Source organism: Curcuma longa, chromosome 1 (assembly GCF_044706935.1).
Source record: "Curcuma longa cultivar G26 ecotype Majalengka, Jawa Barat chromosome 1, ITB_CL_G26_1.1, whole genome shotgun sequence".
In the NCBI taxonomy this organism is placed as follows: domain Eukaryota; kingdom Viridiplantae; phylum Streptophyta; class Magnoliopsida; order Zingiberales; family Zingiberaceae; genus Curcuma; species Curcuma longa.
The window spans coordinates 21,910,404-21,928,309 of record NC_133861.1 but is presented as its reverse complement, the minus strand read 5'-3'; the positions used below and the strand labels follow the sequence as shown (position 1 = coordinate 21,928,309).

The 17,906-nt window shown below is 42.2% G+C and overlaps 2 protein-coding genes and 1 pseudogene across 4 annotated transcripts; 1 reads left to right on the top strand and 2 right to left on the bottom strand.

Moving 5' to 3' along the window:
- Nucleotide 1: 1 nt before the first annotated feature.
- LOC141834976 (xyloglucan galactosyltransferase XLT2) lies at nt 2–1,665 on the bottom strand. Its single transcript, XM_074722414.1, is given in 2 exon segments — nt 2–1,321; nt 1,324–1,665. Coding segments are annotated over 2 exon segments (1,497 nt in total). The 5' UTR covers nt 1,585–1,665; the 3' UTR covers nt 2–85.
- A 1,380-nt stretch (nt 1,666–3,045) lies between these two features.
- LOC141840396 (bZIP transcription factor 29-like) lies at nt 3,046–5,542 on the bottom strand (annotated as a pseudogene).
- Nucleotides 5,543–10,491: 4,949 nt separating this feature from the next.
- Nucleotides 10,492–16,716, top strand: LOC141838657 (rop guanine nucleotide exchange factor 14-like). Of its 3 annotated transcripts, XM_074726214.1 has the most exons (9): nt 10,492–10,597; nt 10,686–10,749; nt 11,320–11,401; nt 14,116–14,529; nt 14,819–14,973; nt 15,052–15,126; nt 15,258–15,533; nt 15,652–15,999; nt 16,183–16,716. In XM_074726214.1, exons 3-9 carry the CDS (start codon nt 11,335–11,337, stop codon nt 16,477–16,479), a joined length of 1,632 nt encoding a protein of 543 aa, XP_074582315.1. In that variant the 5' UTR covers nt 10,492–10,597; nt 10,686–10,749; nt 11,320–11,334; the 3' UTR covers nt 16,480–16,716. The 3 variants fall into 3 exon arrangements, with proteins under 3 accessions (XP_074582315.1, XP_074582308.1, XP_074582301.1); XM_074726207.1 differs by lacking the exon at nt 10,492–10,597 and having other exon boundaries at nt 10,686–10,732; XM_074726200.1 differs by lacking the exons at nt 10,492–10,597; nt 10,686–10,749 and having other exon boundaries at nt 11,200–11,401.
- The last annotated feature ends 1,190 nt before the right edge of the window (nt 16,717–17,906 follow it).

The following is a 17,906-nucleotide window of genomic DNA, read 5'->3' as shown; positions in this document are numbered from 1 at the left end:
TGTAACAGCTGCTTCTCGATCCAAACCCCAATCAATGGTGCATGTTGCCGTTTGTAGATAATAATTCGTATTATCGATTTTGTATCTACATTCCCCCATCCTCCTTCCTCCCCGGCCGGCGCCGCCGCTCCTCCCTGAACCGCCGGAGCACGCCGTCGACGGCCACGTCGACAGCGTCCTGCATGCCTTCCCCCAGCCCCTCCGCAGCCGCCGCGTAGACCAGCCTCGGTATCATCTCCACCACCCTCTCCCTCATCCGGCGCGCTCGCTCCTCTCCTATCCCCTCCAAGATCTCCCTCACCCGCGCCGCTCCGCTCCTCACTTCCCTCCGGTCGATGAACACCGACCACTCCCCCTCCGGCGGGAGGTACCACCCGTACTGCACGTAGGCGCTGCGCCGCCAAAAGAGCACCGGCACGGCGCCCGCCAGCATGCAGTCGAACATCGACCGCCGCGTGAAGCTGTCGCCGCGTGGCTGCAGGCAGAAGACGGAGTCGAGGAAGAGGCCCATGGTCTCGGCGCTGCGGTTGCCGCACCGCCCGCCCCCGCAGTCCACGTGGCGGCATTTCCCGCTTCCCGCGCGAGTGCACTCGCTCACAAGCAGACCACGGAAGTCGTCCTTGATCGCAGCCCGCACCGCCCCCGCGAACCCGAACAGATTCGACCGGTTCCGGCTCAGCACGAACCGCTGCCACTCGCGGACGTCGCCGGCAGTCCGGGGGTGGAAGCGGGTGGGGTAGGGGATTCCGACGTCCTTGCTGTCCCACGGGTTGCGCTCGATGAGGAGTCGGGTGACGTTCTCCATCCCGGGCATGTAGAGGAAGCTGCCGCCCCAGTCGCCCTCCCTTGACCGCCGGAAGTCCCACGTGATCCGGCCCAGCACGATGAAGTGATCCCAGCCGCCAGATCGCTGCCACGGAAGTTGGTCCTTGATCCACCGGAGGAGGAGGGCGCCGTCGTGGTCCCTGTCTCGCGAGCTGGAGGCGGGGGACCACAGGTGCTTGGCGATGGCGAGTCCGGCGTAGAAGGGGACGTAGAAGGCAGTCGCGACGGATGGATCGGTCGTGCGGCAGCGGTGACCTAGGATTCGGCTGTGGAAAATGACCTCGGCGGCGAATTGGTCGGTGGAGTACCACGAGGGGAGCAAGGTGGACGGAACCACACCGGCGAGGTCGTCGGCGGGCGGGCCAAACCCGGAATTGGAAAGCGCGGCGCATCGGGAGTGCCATGGATTGAGGTGGCGGCATTCGGCGAGGATATCGGAATTAAACACAGGAGGAAGATCGTAGACGTAGATATATCCGGAGGAGCACGAGCCGTAGTAGCCCAGGGGTGAAAGTGTGGGCGGCGGAGGCGGGGCGCAGGGAGGAAACGAGCGGAGAGGAGGAGGATGAGTTGCAGAGCGAGAAGGGATAGGAGGAGGGCGGGACGGTTGCAGAAGGGGAAAGAGGACGCGGAAGAGAGCTTGATGGGGTGCTGCGGGGAGGCAGAGGCTAATAGCGGCGGAGACGACGGAGGCGCTCCCTTTGGCGGGCTGTTAAGGAGATGGTCGTGCGGCCGTGCAGTCAGCGAGCCGGGAAGCATTGGGACACACGCTACTCTACTGCCCGCGAAGGAAGGCCCGGCAACCGGAAACGAGGAGGACGGTCGGCGTCGCTGGAATGATCTCGGTACGTGTTTAACGCGGCGGAAAAGTGGGGAGAAGCATGAGACGTGCCTGTTTTCTAGCGCAGCCACGTGGAATTCTGGTCCCAATCCAATAGAGATTTCGTGAGCAGGGCCAGTTTTTTTTCTTTTTTGTAATTTTTTTATATAAAATTTTTGTTTTCTCTCTCTCTCTCTCTCGAACAGGGTAACAACCATGCTCGATAATTATATGGTTATGTTTTTCAGAACAATGGTTAATGTTTGAATGAGTGTGACAGAATGATTCCCCGGCCATGCGTTTGGGAAAAGAATAACTCTGAATGATGGCAGCTATCGATGTAGCCAGACCCACTTTTGTGTTGATTAATATCTTAAGCCAATACACTAGAACATAGTTAATGAATCAACTATGCATTCCTGCACAAGGCTGTTTCTTTTGGCATATGAAACGATCGAAAAGCTAGAAGCATTCAATTATGTAGATGTTAACTACAAGGCAACATATATGCTTCTTCCAGTGCAGTGTTGAAGGTAAAGATACATTATTCTTTTTGTTTTAAAAGAATGAAAGGCTCTGATAAGTTGTCCATTGTTTTTTTTTTTTTTTTTTTGGTTCCAGTGCAGTGTTTGTTGAATGACTTGCTCAAGTTCTTGGAAAGGTGAAGCATGAAATATTTCCTTACATTCTCAGTGCCATAACAAATTTCAATGCAATTCAATTTATTGGAGATGAGGATGTCTTAGAATTGAATAGGAAATATCGAAACTACTTTCTTTTTGCTTATGAACTTCATGGGCAACTTTCAGATTCTTCATCTAAATTTGACTTTATAGAAAAGGATAAGATCATTCTTTCAACCTCCATTACTGAAGCAAAATTGAGAGCATGCCTAACTCCATGAGTTTTATGGACTCTAGACCTTTGTGTATTGCTAGAACTCTATATAAATTTCTCGACTTAAGTCATTGAATTAAGAATTATTGGGGCTCCCATAGATGATTGCTAAAAATCAATCACCATTTTGTCAACATTCAAACGACCACCTTTCATCCTTTCAGTCTTCATTACTATCAGTTGATTAAGTTTCTCAATCACTTCAGTATGTATTTGCCAACAACCATCTAAGTCGACTGGATTTCACCATTAGTCGACAAAAAGAAAAAATTAACTCCCCCATTGAGCATTGTGGTCTTAACAAACAAAAGAGAGAGATCAAGTTAAAGGGAAGCTTCAAATGGAGAGGAAAGTGACATTGGGAAGAGACATCCTTAAAACCTATAGCTATTCAAAGACCACTAAGGTCAAACAACCCAAAATGCATAATCAATCAAAGGATCAAAAGGCTGGGGTGCCTTGTAAACCAATTCAGTGTAGAAATGTGTCATCATAAAAAGTGCATCCAAGATAAGCATAGGAGACCATTCAAAGTTTTGATCAAAATGAAAACCTCCACCCTTTGAGTCTGAAATCTAGGGCCAACAATGGGAGTTGAGTTTGAGAAATCAGTGTCCATTGCAATTGCTTCTTCGAATGCAGTCGATGATATTGTTTACATATTGTTCATATATTCAACAATGGAGACTAAGTATCATATATAACATTATCTCACCTGTTTTATTTTTGGAATCTTCTTCTTTCTGTAATAGCTATCAAGTTGAGAGTGGCTGTGTAGAACCAGATTCTTTAGCAGGTAGGTATCAAGTTGAAGTGGCTCTAAGAACAATCTTCCACTCATAGCCTTCCAATTCAGAATCGATTTGCTAAAATACTGAAAATGATCGAGCAAAGGAAAATATATCAACACTTCTAGTTGTGAAATTTGTATGACTGAGTTTCATCTTGGTATGCTGGCCAACATTATATATAATGTGCCTAAAAATTACACACAATGTAACTTTGACATATGCGTTCCTCAAACCAACAATCTCATACTAGTTTGAAAACTTTGAAATGTCTATGATCAACAACAATCCAAAATATAATTTTTCAACAATTTAAAGAATATGTTAATCTTGATAAATTGAACAGATGAGCACATCAAACTAAGTAACTGATGAAGCCCTGTACATAGCATCAACCTTCCTTCTTGGTAGGATCATTGATCTTGTCTGAAATCCATTGTTCGAGCGTTAAGTGATGTTTGTTGGTTGGTGTTGGTTGAATCATGAGCATCTACAAGTCCACTAGCAGCAAGTTTCAGCTGTTGAACTTCTGCAGTCAATGCCTCATTTAAAGCTGTATAACAATGAAAAATAGAGTAGTTGAAGGAATAAATGCTTTGCTGAAGTTTTGAGTAGTATAAATGGATATTAGGTTTTATTCTATGGCAAAAGTCTTTAACTCTTTCAGGAAGTTTAACTTTTAGATTAATTTTTCTAATGAAGTTTCATAATATAAATACAATATTTTAGTAAGTTTCAACCTGTTTATGTCATTGTGCATCATCCAATGCTAACCCAAACTGTCATGACATGATTAGACATGATAACAAAAATGATCAGCTATAGGCTAATGTGTATTAGACATGATTACACACCATTAGCTTAGTGTAAGACAAAGATTACTAATTTCCTTACAAAAACTTCATACTTTTTCTAGTGATAAAATTTACCATCTCTAAGTTGTGCTTGTTGCTCCATTGCTTGAAGTCGAAACTTGAGTTCATTGTTCTGATTTACAAGTCCAGCTGAATCTCTCTGCAGTGAAAGTAAAAGAAACTCAATTAAAAATAATAATAGTAGTTAAACAAGACCATAAACAAGGAACAGAGATGAAAAACTCACTTGCAAGAACGTGAGCTGTGCTGACATAACGGTGGTTTCTGTCTGCAACAGCTGCACTTTGTGTTCTAACTCTGCAATGTATCGCATTTTGCGCTCCTTGGATCGCGCAGCCGACTGTCGATTCGCTAGTATCCTAAAATCACAAATTTGAATTCATCATCGTGAGTGCAGTTTTGATGCACGATGAAGATAAGGAAAAGATTCGATTTTGATGTTTATGATCTAACCTTTTGACGCGTTTGGGATCCGCCATTGCCAGCTCCACTAGTTTTTCGTTCTCCATGATTTTCTTCATCTCGGCCGGCGTAAATTGGCCATTACCAAAATCCAAGCTGAAGGTGTTAGGCTCCGCGCTCGATCTTGCTCGCAATCCACGAGGCGGCTGCAGCTTTGCTGATTCCTCCTCCTCGAAGTTGAACTTCCTCATGAAGCTGTCCGTCGAGAGACTCCTGCAATGCCGGGGAGCCGCCGCAACCTGAGCAGGGTCCCCGGCGGCGCCCCGCTGCACCGCCCCCAACGAGTTGCTCTCCGCCTCGTTCTCTATGCCGTCCGTCTTGAACCCGCTCTCCCTGCCGCGGTTGTCCTCGGAGGAATTGAGCACGTCGAAGCCATCCAAGTTCATGTAGGTGCCGAACAAATCGTCGCCGGCGACGCCGTCGAACCCGCGGTCCCACTGGATCTCCATCTTGACTCCGGCGCCGGGCCGCAGGGGCAGAGGAGGCAGAAAGGCGAAGGGGACGTCGCTCTGAGATCGCCGGTGGGCCCCGCGAGGCGGAAGGTCGTTGTCGGCGGCGGCGGCGCCGACCTGGGCGATTTCGTGATCGTCCATGGAGACGGAGTCGGAGAGGGAGGTGATGGGCGAGGCGTCGAAGGAGAAGCAGGGCCGCAGGCTGGGAGCGGGAGCGGGAGTGGAAGGCGGGTTCGCCGAGAGATCTAGGCGCGGCGGGGGGCTTCAGGTGCAACTGCGGCGGCAGCGGCGGGTGCTGTTTGGAGTCGGGGAAGAGAGAACTCGATGCCCGGTGTAACTGTTGCTGCTGCTGCTGCTGCTGCAGCATCATCGTCCCAGCTGGCGCCTCCTCCTCCATGCTTTAGCTCCGCCTGTGGAATGATGCTTTAGGCTGTTAAAAACCGAATGCAGCGGTTGGAGAAGGGATTGGGGCGCATGCATCTCATCCACTTGGAACATTGGAAGCTCGGAGACGCGAGCGGCCCGCGGGAGCGGGAAGCACACCGTGTGGGTCCCCGGGCGGCATGTGGGCGTCTCCTTTCAACGTGCCTGCACCGCACCAATCCGGATCCTAGAAAATCTATGCTTCGGGCTTAGATTCTTAGATCAGATTTAGATTCGGACCGGAGTGGAGGCCACATTGGCGGACGTGCCATATCGTCCAAGGGAAAGGAAGGTGGCTTGACCGCGGCGGAGGAAGCAGCGACGTGGTCGAGCGAGGCCGCCAGTGGGGCGGTGGGAAGCGGGGCCGGGGGTGGTTTCGCGTGGAGCAGCAGCTTTTATTACGCTGTTGGCCGCCGAAGATTCATCCATACGCAGGCGGACGTGTGTCCGCACGCCTTGTCCTGAGACAGCCGACTCACTCACTGGATCCGGGATCAGTTGCGGTTGGTCGTGTGTCTCCGAACGAGGCATTCTTCCTTAGCGGCTCTATACAGAAAGGTATTACCTGACTGGTCAGGATAATCCTTGTCCTTTTATAACTTTATAACCAACTCAGTTATGCTTCGTGAGTTTTGAATAAGGCATTCAATAGCACATGTCATGTTAAAAGATTTATCGATTCATAATGATTATCTGAAAGCTTTGCTATGGCCAAATCAAAATGTCTAATTACTTGAATAAGTTGGACGACATTTTTTAAGAAAATACTAGGTCAAAATGCAATTTTACAATAGAAAAGATGATGATTTAAGCTTTGAAAGGATAATATATTATTATATTAGTCAACTCTTAGGCAATACACTCCGTTTTAGAGTAATTTACAACGATTAATCTTATCACTTGGCTCGGTAGACTTGGTCCACGTTGTTAGTGTTTCCTAGTGCCTAGTGCCTACATGTTTCATCTACAAGATAGTGATCTGAATTTGACTTTGTCATTGAAGGTTTCAATGAAATTGCTAATTAATAGATGGATAAGGCAGTTTGATATGACCAAACTTCTTATGCTAGTTAGATTGATCGACACGATTAGATCACTCGATTTAATTGTCCCATATGAGACTTTAATCACTTGATTTGATCAATATGCTCAAATTAATCAGACTACTCAACTAGATCTAACTACTCAAATCAATTGAATTAGTCATTCTTTTTATCTTATGTGGCAATATTAATCTTTCCAAACTATTCAACTTGCATTCTGGCTAGTGGACATAGATAAGTTTATGAATAGAACACATGATTTAGGAAAAATGACTTTTACTTTTTTATTGAAAGGAATTCATTTTACTCAAAAAAAATCTAAGTAAAACATCATTTTCTATTGCATCGAACATTCACAAAAAAACTTAACAAACTAAAAATAATTGGGGTCACTTCCAATGCTGTTCAATACTAGTGTATACCTAACTCTGCCCACCATTTTACTTCTAATTAAGAATGGAGATGTGCTTCACGTCCCACACTGCAATTGGCTACTATACTCTTTTGCTCCTCAGCCACAAGCTTCTCTCTGGGGCACCAATGGGCAATGGCGTGCCCTCGCTGCTGCCTTGCCCTGGCAAGGCTCTGACGGTGGGATCACAAATTGTTGGCGTGGCGAGCTGAAAAGCAAGCACCTAGATGCTCACATTCAATCATAGACCTGTCACATTAATTCAGAGCTGTCTCTGCGTGTGCATGCCTGACTTAATTTTCCAATGCATGCAGAGATTACTAGCTACCAGTGGCGTGAGTTACTGGATCTGCGCATGTGAAGGTTGCCGAAGCTCAATTTGTAGTCCTAAAAGCTCGTGGATATTTGAAACTTGTGTTCTTCACTTAGTTCTGTTGGCGTATTTTCACAGACAGAGAGTTGGCTATTGATGATGGTGTTTGGGAAGCTCTAAAGTATCAAGGGATTTAATTCCTTTGGATGATTCAATTGACAAATGGAGCTCCTTTACAAGCCAAGTCAAAATAAAATATCCGGCTAAATGCCGCTGATGGTCAAGCCACCAGTCAACGAACCGTCCGACGTATGCGACTTCCTAGCAGAGCTCGAGGGAGAGGATGATGAGGACATGAAATGCACTTCAACAGGATGTGAGAACGGTGCCGGGAAGTCCCGGCAGGCCACTCCGACGCTCAAATCAGTATTCCGTGAAAGGAAAATGAAATTATTGAAGAAGAAGAAGAAGAAGAGTTTAGAAAAATCGAACCAACCCTCTCAGTATAAGCGGAAGAAGCAGGAGAAGAGGCCTCTCGGCCTAAAGAAGATGAAGATGTCCGGAAGCCCCCAAAAGTCCCCTCTCCCCTTTGCCAGAGCCTTCATTATGTATGAAGAGACCATCATATCTGACATTATGTGCAGAAAAAGATATATTCAAGGATCTTCGATTTGACAACTTCATAAATGCTCTTTATGTTACATTGTGTCTTGGTAATATGCACAGCATGCCCATGCTTTATGTTACTATGTGTCTTGGGAATATGCACAGCAAGCTCATGCTTTATGTTGCTATCGTCTTGGGAATATACACAGTAAGCTCATGCTTTATGTTGCTATGCGTCGTGAGAATATGCACAGGTTTGGCTCTTGATCTCCATCCGAAAAAGAACCATGCCATTCCATAGCACCGGCATCACAAGCCAAGTCAAAATCTGAAAGAAAGATATTGCATTTGTGACACAAGAAAAAAAAAATGATAATCCCAGTAGCCACATCTCTAGGGGTGGTCGGTCCGGTTCCACGAAAGTTTCCCACCGACCACCAGGATAAATCGGGAAGCGCATACAGCGGCCAATCCAGATGTCCAGTATCCTTTGATTGCGTTCCTCATTTGGAGGAAAATTCCTACAAATACGGCATAGCTAGGGATCGAACCACAGATTCCTGAGTTATAATCCGAATGTCCTACCGTTGCATCATTGCCCCGGGGACTACATTTGTGGCAAAAAAGAAGACGAGAAGGGTGGTTCTTCACAATCATCGTCATTATCATTATCCACGTACATTACGCAAACATGCACAGTAAAAAGGACAATAAAGAAAAAATAAAAAGATGAGCACAGATAAGATCAAAAGATAATCAAAGTTAATTCGGAGAAAAAGAAAAAGAATGTCACATGCTTCAATTGCTGTAAGGAATTAAAGATAGACGTTTTGAAAGTGATTGACATAAATCAAACAAGAAAACATTACATAAAATGAGTATAATGTTAGGGAAATATGCCGGTGTCGAAGTGATGAACGTTGATCCGATCTGATAGTGGAGATACTGTTGGTGTGCTGTAATATTAAGTTTGGATGGAGTCAAGCGAAACATCCGGAAAAATGAAAGTGATATTCATGATATTGATCATAGTTACAGTGTATTTATAAAAATTTTCTTTCAAATGGAGAACGCAATCAAAGGATGCTGGGCATCTGGATTGGCCGCCGTATGTGCTTCCTGATTTACCCTGGTGGTCGGTGGGAAACTTCATTTAGACCATAATACTTCAGGGATTAAGTCCATGAGACTGACTGAGATTTATCATTTTTTGGATGGAGTGAGAGAAAGTTTATTAATGAAAAGGGAAGGGAGGGAAAGAAAATTATTTATATTCTCCTTGTTTGGGAAGAAAGAAAGTTCATTAATGTAACATGTGTTCCTTTATTTGGGAGGAAAAGAAAGGAAATGAAGATTAAATATATAAAATTATAAAAATACTTTTACTTCTTAAAATAAGTCTATATGTGACAAAATATGTATAGTTCATTAAATTGATGTAAAATTTTTTTTGCCAAAACTACCTTATAAGATTAACTAAAATTAATATTTACGATTTAAATAAATAAAAAATTGTAAATAAATAATAAGTAGACGTATATTAAGTATGTAAAATATAAAATCTGTATATTTTGGTATGACAAAGGATAAATTAGTATGTTTACATATATTTCTATAAAAAGTTATTGATGTAAAAAAAAAGTGAAAAAATCATGCTCAACTAGAGAAATTTAAAAAATTTAGATTAAATAAGTTATTTAAGAATTAATATTTTAAAATAAAATAAAATTGAAATAAATAATATTTAGAGTTACCTTTTTTTTTTTACACCTCAAATTAGAGTGTAATAAAATCTCTCTTTTTATGGATAAAAAAGATTAAGACTTATCCTTTTTTATCCTTCCCTCCTCTTCCCTCACTCCTTTCCAAATAAGATTCAAAGTTCCTTTTCCCTTATTTACCCTTTCTTTTCCTTTCCTTATCTCCTCCCAAACAAAGCTTAATGGTCATGATCAACATCTTTGGGTTAAAAAGTTTAAGGTTAAAAATGGAGAATTAAAATCCTAAGGATGAGGAAAATCCTAAAAAATCACTCATGCTTTGTTAGAAATTTATCTTTCTAAAAACGACTTTGCAATCTATAGAAACCTTTATCAGCATAGAGATATAAGACAAATAACAAAACAGTCTTATATTTACAAGAAGAGATGTGCTTGGCCCACCACATAGAAGACGAACAGAGCGGGCCCATTGACACCCTAATATGGATAGATTTTGGGCCCTAGATTTTGGATGTTTTTTATCACAGGGACCATCGATGGGTGACTGATGCTAACCGAATTGTCATTCTGTATAAAATAATAATAATAATAATTATAATAAAGAAAAAGAAAAAAAATTATTTATAAGGAAAATGGCATTTTCCATAGGCAGTGGGCTTTATGATTATATTATAATATTGTAAGAGGGGAAATAGAATATGTGGAAGAAGAGGTGCGCTTTGTTCTCTTCGATATCCGAGTGGCCATGGCAGACTGCAACTGCTCCTAGTGGCGCACTGCCTCTGCCTCCGCCGCTTTTGCGCGTCTCACTGGTCTTCTATTCTTCCCGAAATTTGTAAAGAAAACCTAAAAGAATCCCACAAAATCTTCAGTCTTCACCGCCATCGCTAACCGCTCCACGCTCGGTAGCGCTGTAGCACAACTTCACGAGCAGTGCATTGCGGACGGGCACAAGTTCGGGTTAGTTTCCCTCTCGGATTCGACTTTAGATCTTCATCTGCGAGTTTTGGTAACTCGTTTTGTTGTTGTGATTGCTCCTGTGGTGCAGATCTGGCCTACATCTTCGAATAGTAGGCGTGGAAGCTATTCCTCCGCGTATTCTCTTTCTCTGGGTTAATGTTTTAACTTCTCTTCGCCGTTCGTTGGCATGGCTTGTTTTTGGAATGCAAATACTATCATTTGAAGGGATTCGGTTCTCAAGTTCTCTGCTTCACTTTTTTTTGCTTCCGTATTTTTGAAATCTTTTCCTCTCTTTTCAGCTTTTTTTTTTTAAATTTTTCTTCTTCTGTTTTTTAACTTTAACCTTTTGCAATGTGGCGTTGTCTTCATCTGCTCCTGAAAAGTTCTCGTGTCCGATTCAAGTTTCAAAATTCCTGGACTGCTACTTTCTGTTTGCTTTTTAAAGCGATTGGATGAAAGTTTTATTATTTTTAGACCTAAAAGTAGCAGTTTTATGAACTAATCCCACAATAGGAAGGTGACAGTAACACGATTACACGAGCAAGATATTAAGATAAAAAAAGAAATAAATTGCTTCAGATTCATGGTGGAGCCCTCTTCAATTGATTTGCGATCATTGCTTAGCTCTTAGGGAAGTGATATTAATTTGCGGCACCATGCTTGAACCTATCACTTGTTTTAGAATCCTGTTCATAATGTTTGCCCATTTTCCGCTGAAGCAGGGATTAATAAATACCATGAAGAGATTAGTTTGCTGTCGCCGCCGCACCAAAGATATCAGCCTGGATTTCGAGGAGCAAGACCGTATGTTTCAATTCTTCTTGTTTTCCTTGCTCATTTGTATGTTTCGATACCAGCAAAACTTGATTTTTTTTCCTGAGCACCATTTTCTTCCTTAGTTCCAGGTGTATTCATCACAGTTGTGAATCTTACCGAGAGATTTGTACTCTGCAATTTTCAAGTAGTTATCTTTTTTCTTTCGCCTTTGCTTTTTATCGCTGACCAGGATGAGCGTGACGCGTCGCGTCAGTTTTCAGGCCGTCCGGTTGTCTGGAAGGCAACTGCAATGTCCTTGGTAACTGGAATAGAGAGAAAGGATAAAGCACCGACCGAGGGGAGATAATGCCCGTATTGAATGATGATAGCGGACTCCTTTACTCCGCCTTAAGCAGTAAATGTAGATTCATCTGACGATCACTGGGACCAACTCCTCTGTAAGATCGTCCCGTCTCGTCTCTAGCTTTTGGATTTATTCTCTCCTTTCCAGGGTAAGTTGGCCTTTGTAATTTTGTGCGCGACCCAATGTTTCCCCCTTCCGCTTTTCCTGCGCCTATCACATGGACGGTGCAGTGTGCTTTGCAAGTGAAAAGGCGACGTGGGAACCCTGTCTATTGTACCCGCTACCTATCATTCCTTATTCGATTGGAAGACGACTTTGCAGGCATCATCTATTTGTTAATTAATTGCGGTTACGCAGTTCATAATTGATCCAGTACCCAGGTTGACATGACGTTTCTACACAGCAATAGCCTGTTGGTCACGTGATTGGCAGTAGTTGGCCAATTGCTCTTCAGATCTGTATGATTCTTTATGACCCAAACTGCCAACACAGGCTAAGCTGATATGTCTTAGTTTTGTCCTTGATCAACAAACCTACTGTAGGTTTGCCTGTTTTATCCTGTAGACCTGTAAGTTACGGCCAATGTGATCAATACAGATCTTGCATCTCAGTCTATACCTTCTTGAGTAATTATTGTTTGCTTTTAAACAAAAGAACCATATTAGATATGGACATGTGCTTTATGTTGACTATTTGATTGATTGGTTGGGATTTTATTCGACTTATAAATCTTTCTATTAAGATTGTGGATATCCACCTTTTGTCTGTATATTTCAGATATACCTAGCACTCTTCTCTAGAAATAAAGATGAATTGCAATTCCTAAGATAATCATCTTAGGAAATTCAAAAGGCGTCTTGTTTTCAAAATCTTCAACTGGATGCTTCTATTTTGATTATTATCAAAGGGCACTCTGTTACAATTAATATGCCCATTAAACCACTCTTTATCTTCTTTTTTTTTATAAATAAAAATATATTAAATCCAAAAAAAGGTGTACAAACAGATTGGGCAAGCCCAATCACCATAATCAACCATCCATCATCCCTAGGGGCTAATTATGTCTGACAGAACGTCAGATCAGAGTGTACCCACAGTGATCGGTATACATGTATTTGCATACTCCTGAATATCCACTTAATATCTAATTGTCCCTCTCCAAAGAAGCTACTATTCCTCGCTCGCTAAACATAGTGAATCATAGAAGCCAGGTAATGGGCCTTTGTCAATAACCGACTCCCTCAGTAGCTTCTACTGAATACACACATCATCCTTTTGTATGTGGACATCTCCTGCAGTGGGTCACTGCATGCCAATGGGACCCACTGCCAATGTGAGTGTCATGCTATGATTTCCTGGATTCTTTGTATGTGGACATCTCCTGCACATCTACTGAATACAGGATCTGCTGCAGTCTTGGAATTTTTCAACAGCAGCAAGTTACTTAAACCCCTCTTTATCTTGATGCATTGAAAAGTGACTTTTCTCATTGATCTGTTGACTTTTACTAATTTAAAGCAAAAATCATTCTAATTTCTCCTGTAACTCTTGACTTTCTACCAGATAATATTCATACCTTGATTGAGCAATATGATTTGTTAAACTAATAAAAATGACTAATTTCAGTGAAATTAGCCACTTTTTGCTAATTTGAAGCAAAAACCATCATGACTCCACGCGGAATGATTAGCAAATTTGAAAGTAAAATTAACATATATTTTAATTGGAATTAGGATGAGTTTTGCCTTGAACTAGCAAAAGTGTATCAACCATTCTCTTTACAAAAAATCAGGATAAATATTACTATAATGGACATATTAGAAATAATAAGGATAAAGAAAATAGGACTTTCCCTTTTAATGATTTTGAAAATCAAGAAGCCCTTTTGGTTTTTGCCATTTTTTTCTTTGAAGGCAGATGATGGATGTACTTACTCTATAAATTGTGTCGTCTATATCCACTTCAATCTTTGCTCAGAATATAGACAACATTATGTTACAGAAACTTCATCTCCACATCACCTTAGATTGGTTTTGTATCACTAGTAAAACTATTTTACAAACTCAATGTAACTATGTTAGCCTTATTTACAACATCATCATCTTTCATACTTCATACAGGTAAATAAGAATTGGAGGCTGATATATTGCACATTTCTGTAATCAAGGCAATTTAAAGAATGCTAACCTTGTTCTTCTATATGATTATCATTTTCTCCTCCATTTGTTAGTTCTTTCTTAAAAAACTTTTACAATTATAAACTGACCAATCAAAATGATAACTCGTGGCTCTATGTCTCGTGCTTCAATTTATTTTTCACTGTAGCTTTAGGTATAGCTCTGTCAAAATTATGTTCTCAATGAAATATGAACCATGAAGGATGAATGCATTTCTGTAGGGGTGACAACATATAATGGCCTAGAGAGCTGCATCCTCAACAGCTGCTCCTATGACAATGAGAGTGCTGGTGGCACCACAAGTGGTGCTGATGGATTTGTAACCACGGACTCTCTTGATGAAGATGCTTCCAGCTGTTCTTCCAGCAAAGATGGTTTTGGCTCTTCCTTCTCTTCACAATGCTTGTCCTCAAGCAAGCAGGAAGATCACTTGCTTGATGATTGGGATACTTTTAACAGCTTGCATCATTTGTGTGTCAAAGGGAAGGCACCTATTATGTATTCAATGGACATATCAGATGTTGAAGCTATGAAGGAAAAGTTTGCAAAGCTACTTCTTGGTGGAGATGTTTCAGGGGGAACCAAAGGGATAAGTACTGCTCTTGCGTTGTCCCATGCCATTATCAATCTTGCAGGTACTGATGTTCTTCATCTGACATTGTTCAATTTCCTAAATTATGGAAATTCCAGATTGTTGCATCTCTTGAATTCTGTGAAAGTGTCATGATGTCATAGTTCTTTAACTTACAGGCACTCTGGAAGTATTTGAGGTTATAGTGTATGTACAAATGTCAATTCTAGGCTATGAGATTGTTGCATAAATTTAGATTGAGTTGTTTTGGCTGAAAGAAAAATGTAGTGTTCTGAAGCAACGTTTAGAAATATCTGCTGGTTCTGACTTATTTGGTGATGTTATATTATTAGCATCAATATACGGAGAGCTATGGAAATTGGAGCCATTATCTGAGGAAAGAAAAAACAGATGGCACAGAGAAATGGACTGGTTGCTTTCCCCTACTAGCTACATGGTTGAGCTGGTTCCTGCTAAGCAGAGTGGTGCTAATGGCCGTATATTAGAGGTGCACTGTTGATGACCAACTCCTTTTAGATTTATGCATTGAAATCAACAGATTTCATTCTCTCTATACCTCTTGCAGATAATGACTCCAAAATCTCGATCTGATGTTCATTTGACTCTCCCTGCTCTCAAGAAATTAGATTCAATGCTGATTGTAAGCTACGTCTTGTTCATTTAATTATCAGACATTTGGAATTTGCAAGTACATATATAAAGATCACTCTAGTTTTATTTTTCCAAGGCTCCTTTCTTGGGTTCTGAATGAAGCATGATATATACTTGCAGGAAATGTTGGATTCAATGGTGAACACTGAGTTTTGGTATGCTGAATTAGGTAGCAGAGCAAATGGAGATGGCAGTAATAATGGGACAAGAAACAGCAAGAAATGGTGGATTCCATCTCCTTGCACCCCAGAGTCTGGACTTTCCCCTTCTGAGAGGAGAAAACTTGGTTTCCTGGGTAAATTTGTCTACCAAGTCCTCAAGGCCGCCAAAGACATTAATGAACAGGTTTTGACTCAAATGCCAATTCCCCCTTCTGTAAAAGATGCTCTTCCAAAGGCAAGCAAACATTTGTAGTTATTTCCACTGCTAGTTGTATAACAATGCCTCTGGTTTATCATTTTTAAATTGTTGTGTAACTATGTGTATTTTGCTTATGGAATTTCTGTTAAAGCAGTCAGGAAAAGCTAGTTTGGGTGTGGACATCTACTATGGTATAGCTGCAGAGTCTATTCCTGTTGAGGAAATATTTGTATCTCTAAATATGGAGACTGAGCACTTTGTACTTGACACAATAAACCGTTTAGAAGGGGCAATCTTTGTCTGGAAACAGCAAATGTCATATGAAATAGTCAAAAAATCACCAATGCGACACCCATGGTCCTTTGTCAAAGAACATAGATCTGAAATTGACAAGATTGCAGTCTATCTGGAGAGGACTGAAGCACTTTTGCGCCTTTTGAAGATCAGATTTCCAAACCTTCCTCAATCTTTTATTGATGTCACCAAGGTTCAATACAACAAGGTGATAAATTTTTCTACTAAATTCACTGCATCGCATTTCTTTATGCACATGGAAAGCCCTTCAATTGTATCATCTTCTTGGGATAATGATCAAATTAAACTTCTTATTTTTATTCTATTTATGCTGTGAAATACTCGTGATAAAGAATCCTTTCATGTTTTTAATTCTTCCTTTTCATGGCAGGATATTGGGCATGCAATCGTCGAAGCCTACTCGAGGGTTCTTGTGAGTTTGTCATTCAATATTTTATCTAGGATAGGAGATATCCTACAAGAAGATGACTCGAAGAAGTCAAACACTCCCATCTCCAACCTCAAATTTGATTTCACTCCTGACGTGTATCGTTCCGGAATTACTGAAACACCTCATGGTCTCATCAAGCGGTCTCTAATTCAGCAGATGAATATGGCAGACGATCGTTGCATTGATTCCTACATAAAGAAGGCCTCAAGCGGAGCAGCTTATAAATTACAAGGCTAATGGAAGCACAATCGTTGCAATTTGTCCACGGAGAAGTGTGGTTTCAGAGGTGCAGTCCCGGTGACCCATTGATATGGTTTAAAGAGCAAGTTTCTTAATGTAAGTTTTAGAAGTAACAAGGAAATATAATCAGGTACGTATATCAAAAAACAGCCCATGAATCCAATTTCAATGAAGTTGACATTGTAAGATGATCTCAATGTTTCAATTTCAGTGTACGTTTATGGCATTTTAGTACATATTTTGTCTACTTTTTCTACGGAAACTAACAAAAAAAAAAGATTTGAAGTGCCAGTGTAAAAATAACATATTGCAGCGAACAGTAGTGTCATATTCATTTGTTAAGCTCTCAACAACTCCAGATTAAAAAACTTTAGTCATTTGTCCCTAACCCCTAACCCCAATCACTAACCCTAACCCCTAACCTCAATCACTAACCCTAACCCTAAACCCTAACCCTAATCATTAACCCTAACTCTAACCCTAAAACATAACCCTAACCACTAATCCTAACCCTAAACACAAAGTCTAACCCTAACCCTAACCTAACCTAGCTAAACCTAATCCTAAACCCTAAAATTGATGTCGACTAGCACTGTACTCCACCACCGGCCGGCCAGCACACACCATTGGCCGGCCAACACCCCACCAGCGGTCGCCCGACCACCCACCACCCCACCACCTCACCACTGCGCGGCCGGCCGGCCAGCCCCAGCAACCAGCGCGCGTGAACCCCAGCACCCCGCCGCCATGCCATCACCCGGCCAACGAGCCCACGCCGACCGACCACCTTCGCGCCGCCACTTTCCAACCCCCCAAGAGAAGAAACAACGAAAAAATATAAAGAAATTATAGATCTTACCCTCGAGCAGCCTCGCCTAACGCGTTCTTGTCGCAGTTGCCGTCGTCGGAGGGATCGGAGAGGGAATCGCCGGAGGAATCGCGTAGTAGAGAAATCAGAGGGAGAGAAGGAAAAATCGCGAAGAAGAAGAAAAGGGGATCGGGCGTGCGGGTGATAAGTTAGGATATTTGGCGACGAAAATTTTTTCGTCGCCAAATTCATCGCTAATTGAATTCGTCGCCAATTGGCGACGAATACATGAATTCGTCGCCAATTGGCGACGAATACAATTTTCGTCGCCGATTGGTGATGAATTTGGCGACGAAAAAATTTTTATCGCCAAATACCCTAACTTATTATCCCGTGGCCCCACACCCGTGACCTGAACCATTTTAGTCAACTTGGCGACAAAAATTCGTCGCCAATTGGCGACGAATTGGGCGACGAAAATATTTCATCGCCAAATACCATAACTTATTATCCCGTGGTCCTAGACCCGTGACCCGAACCATTTTAGCCAACTTGGCGATGGACGAGACTTTCGTCTTCAATTTGACGATGAATCAGGATTTCATCACCAATTTGA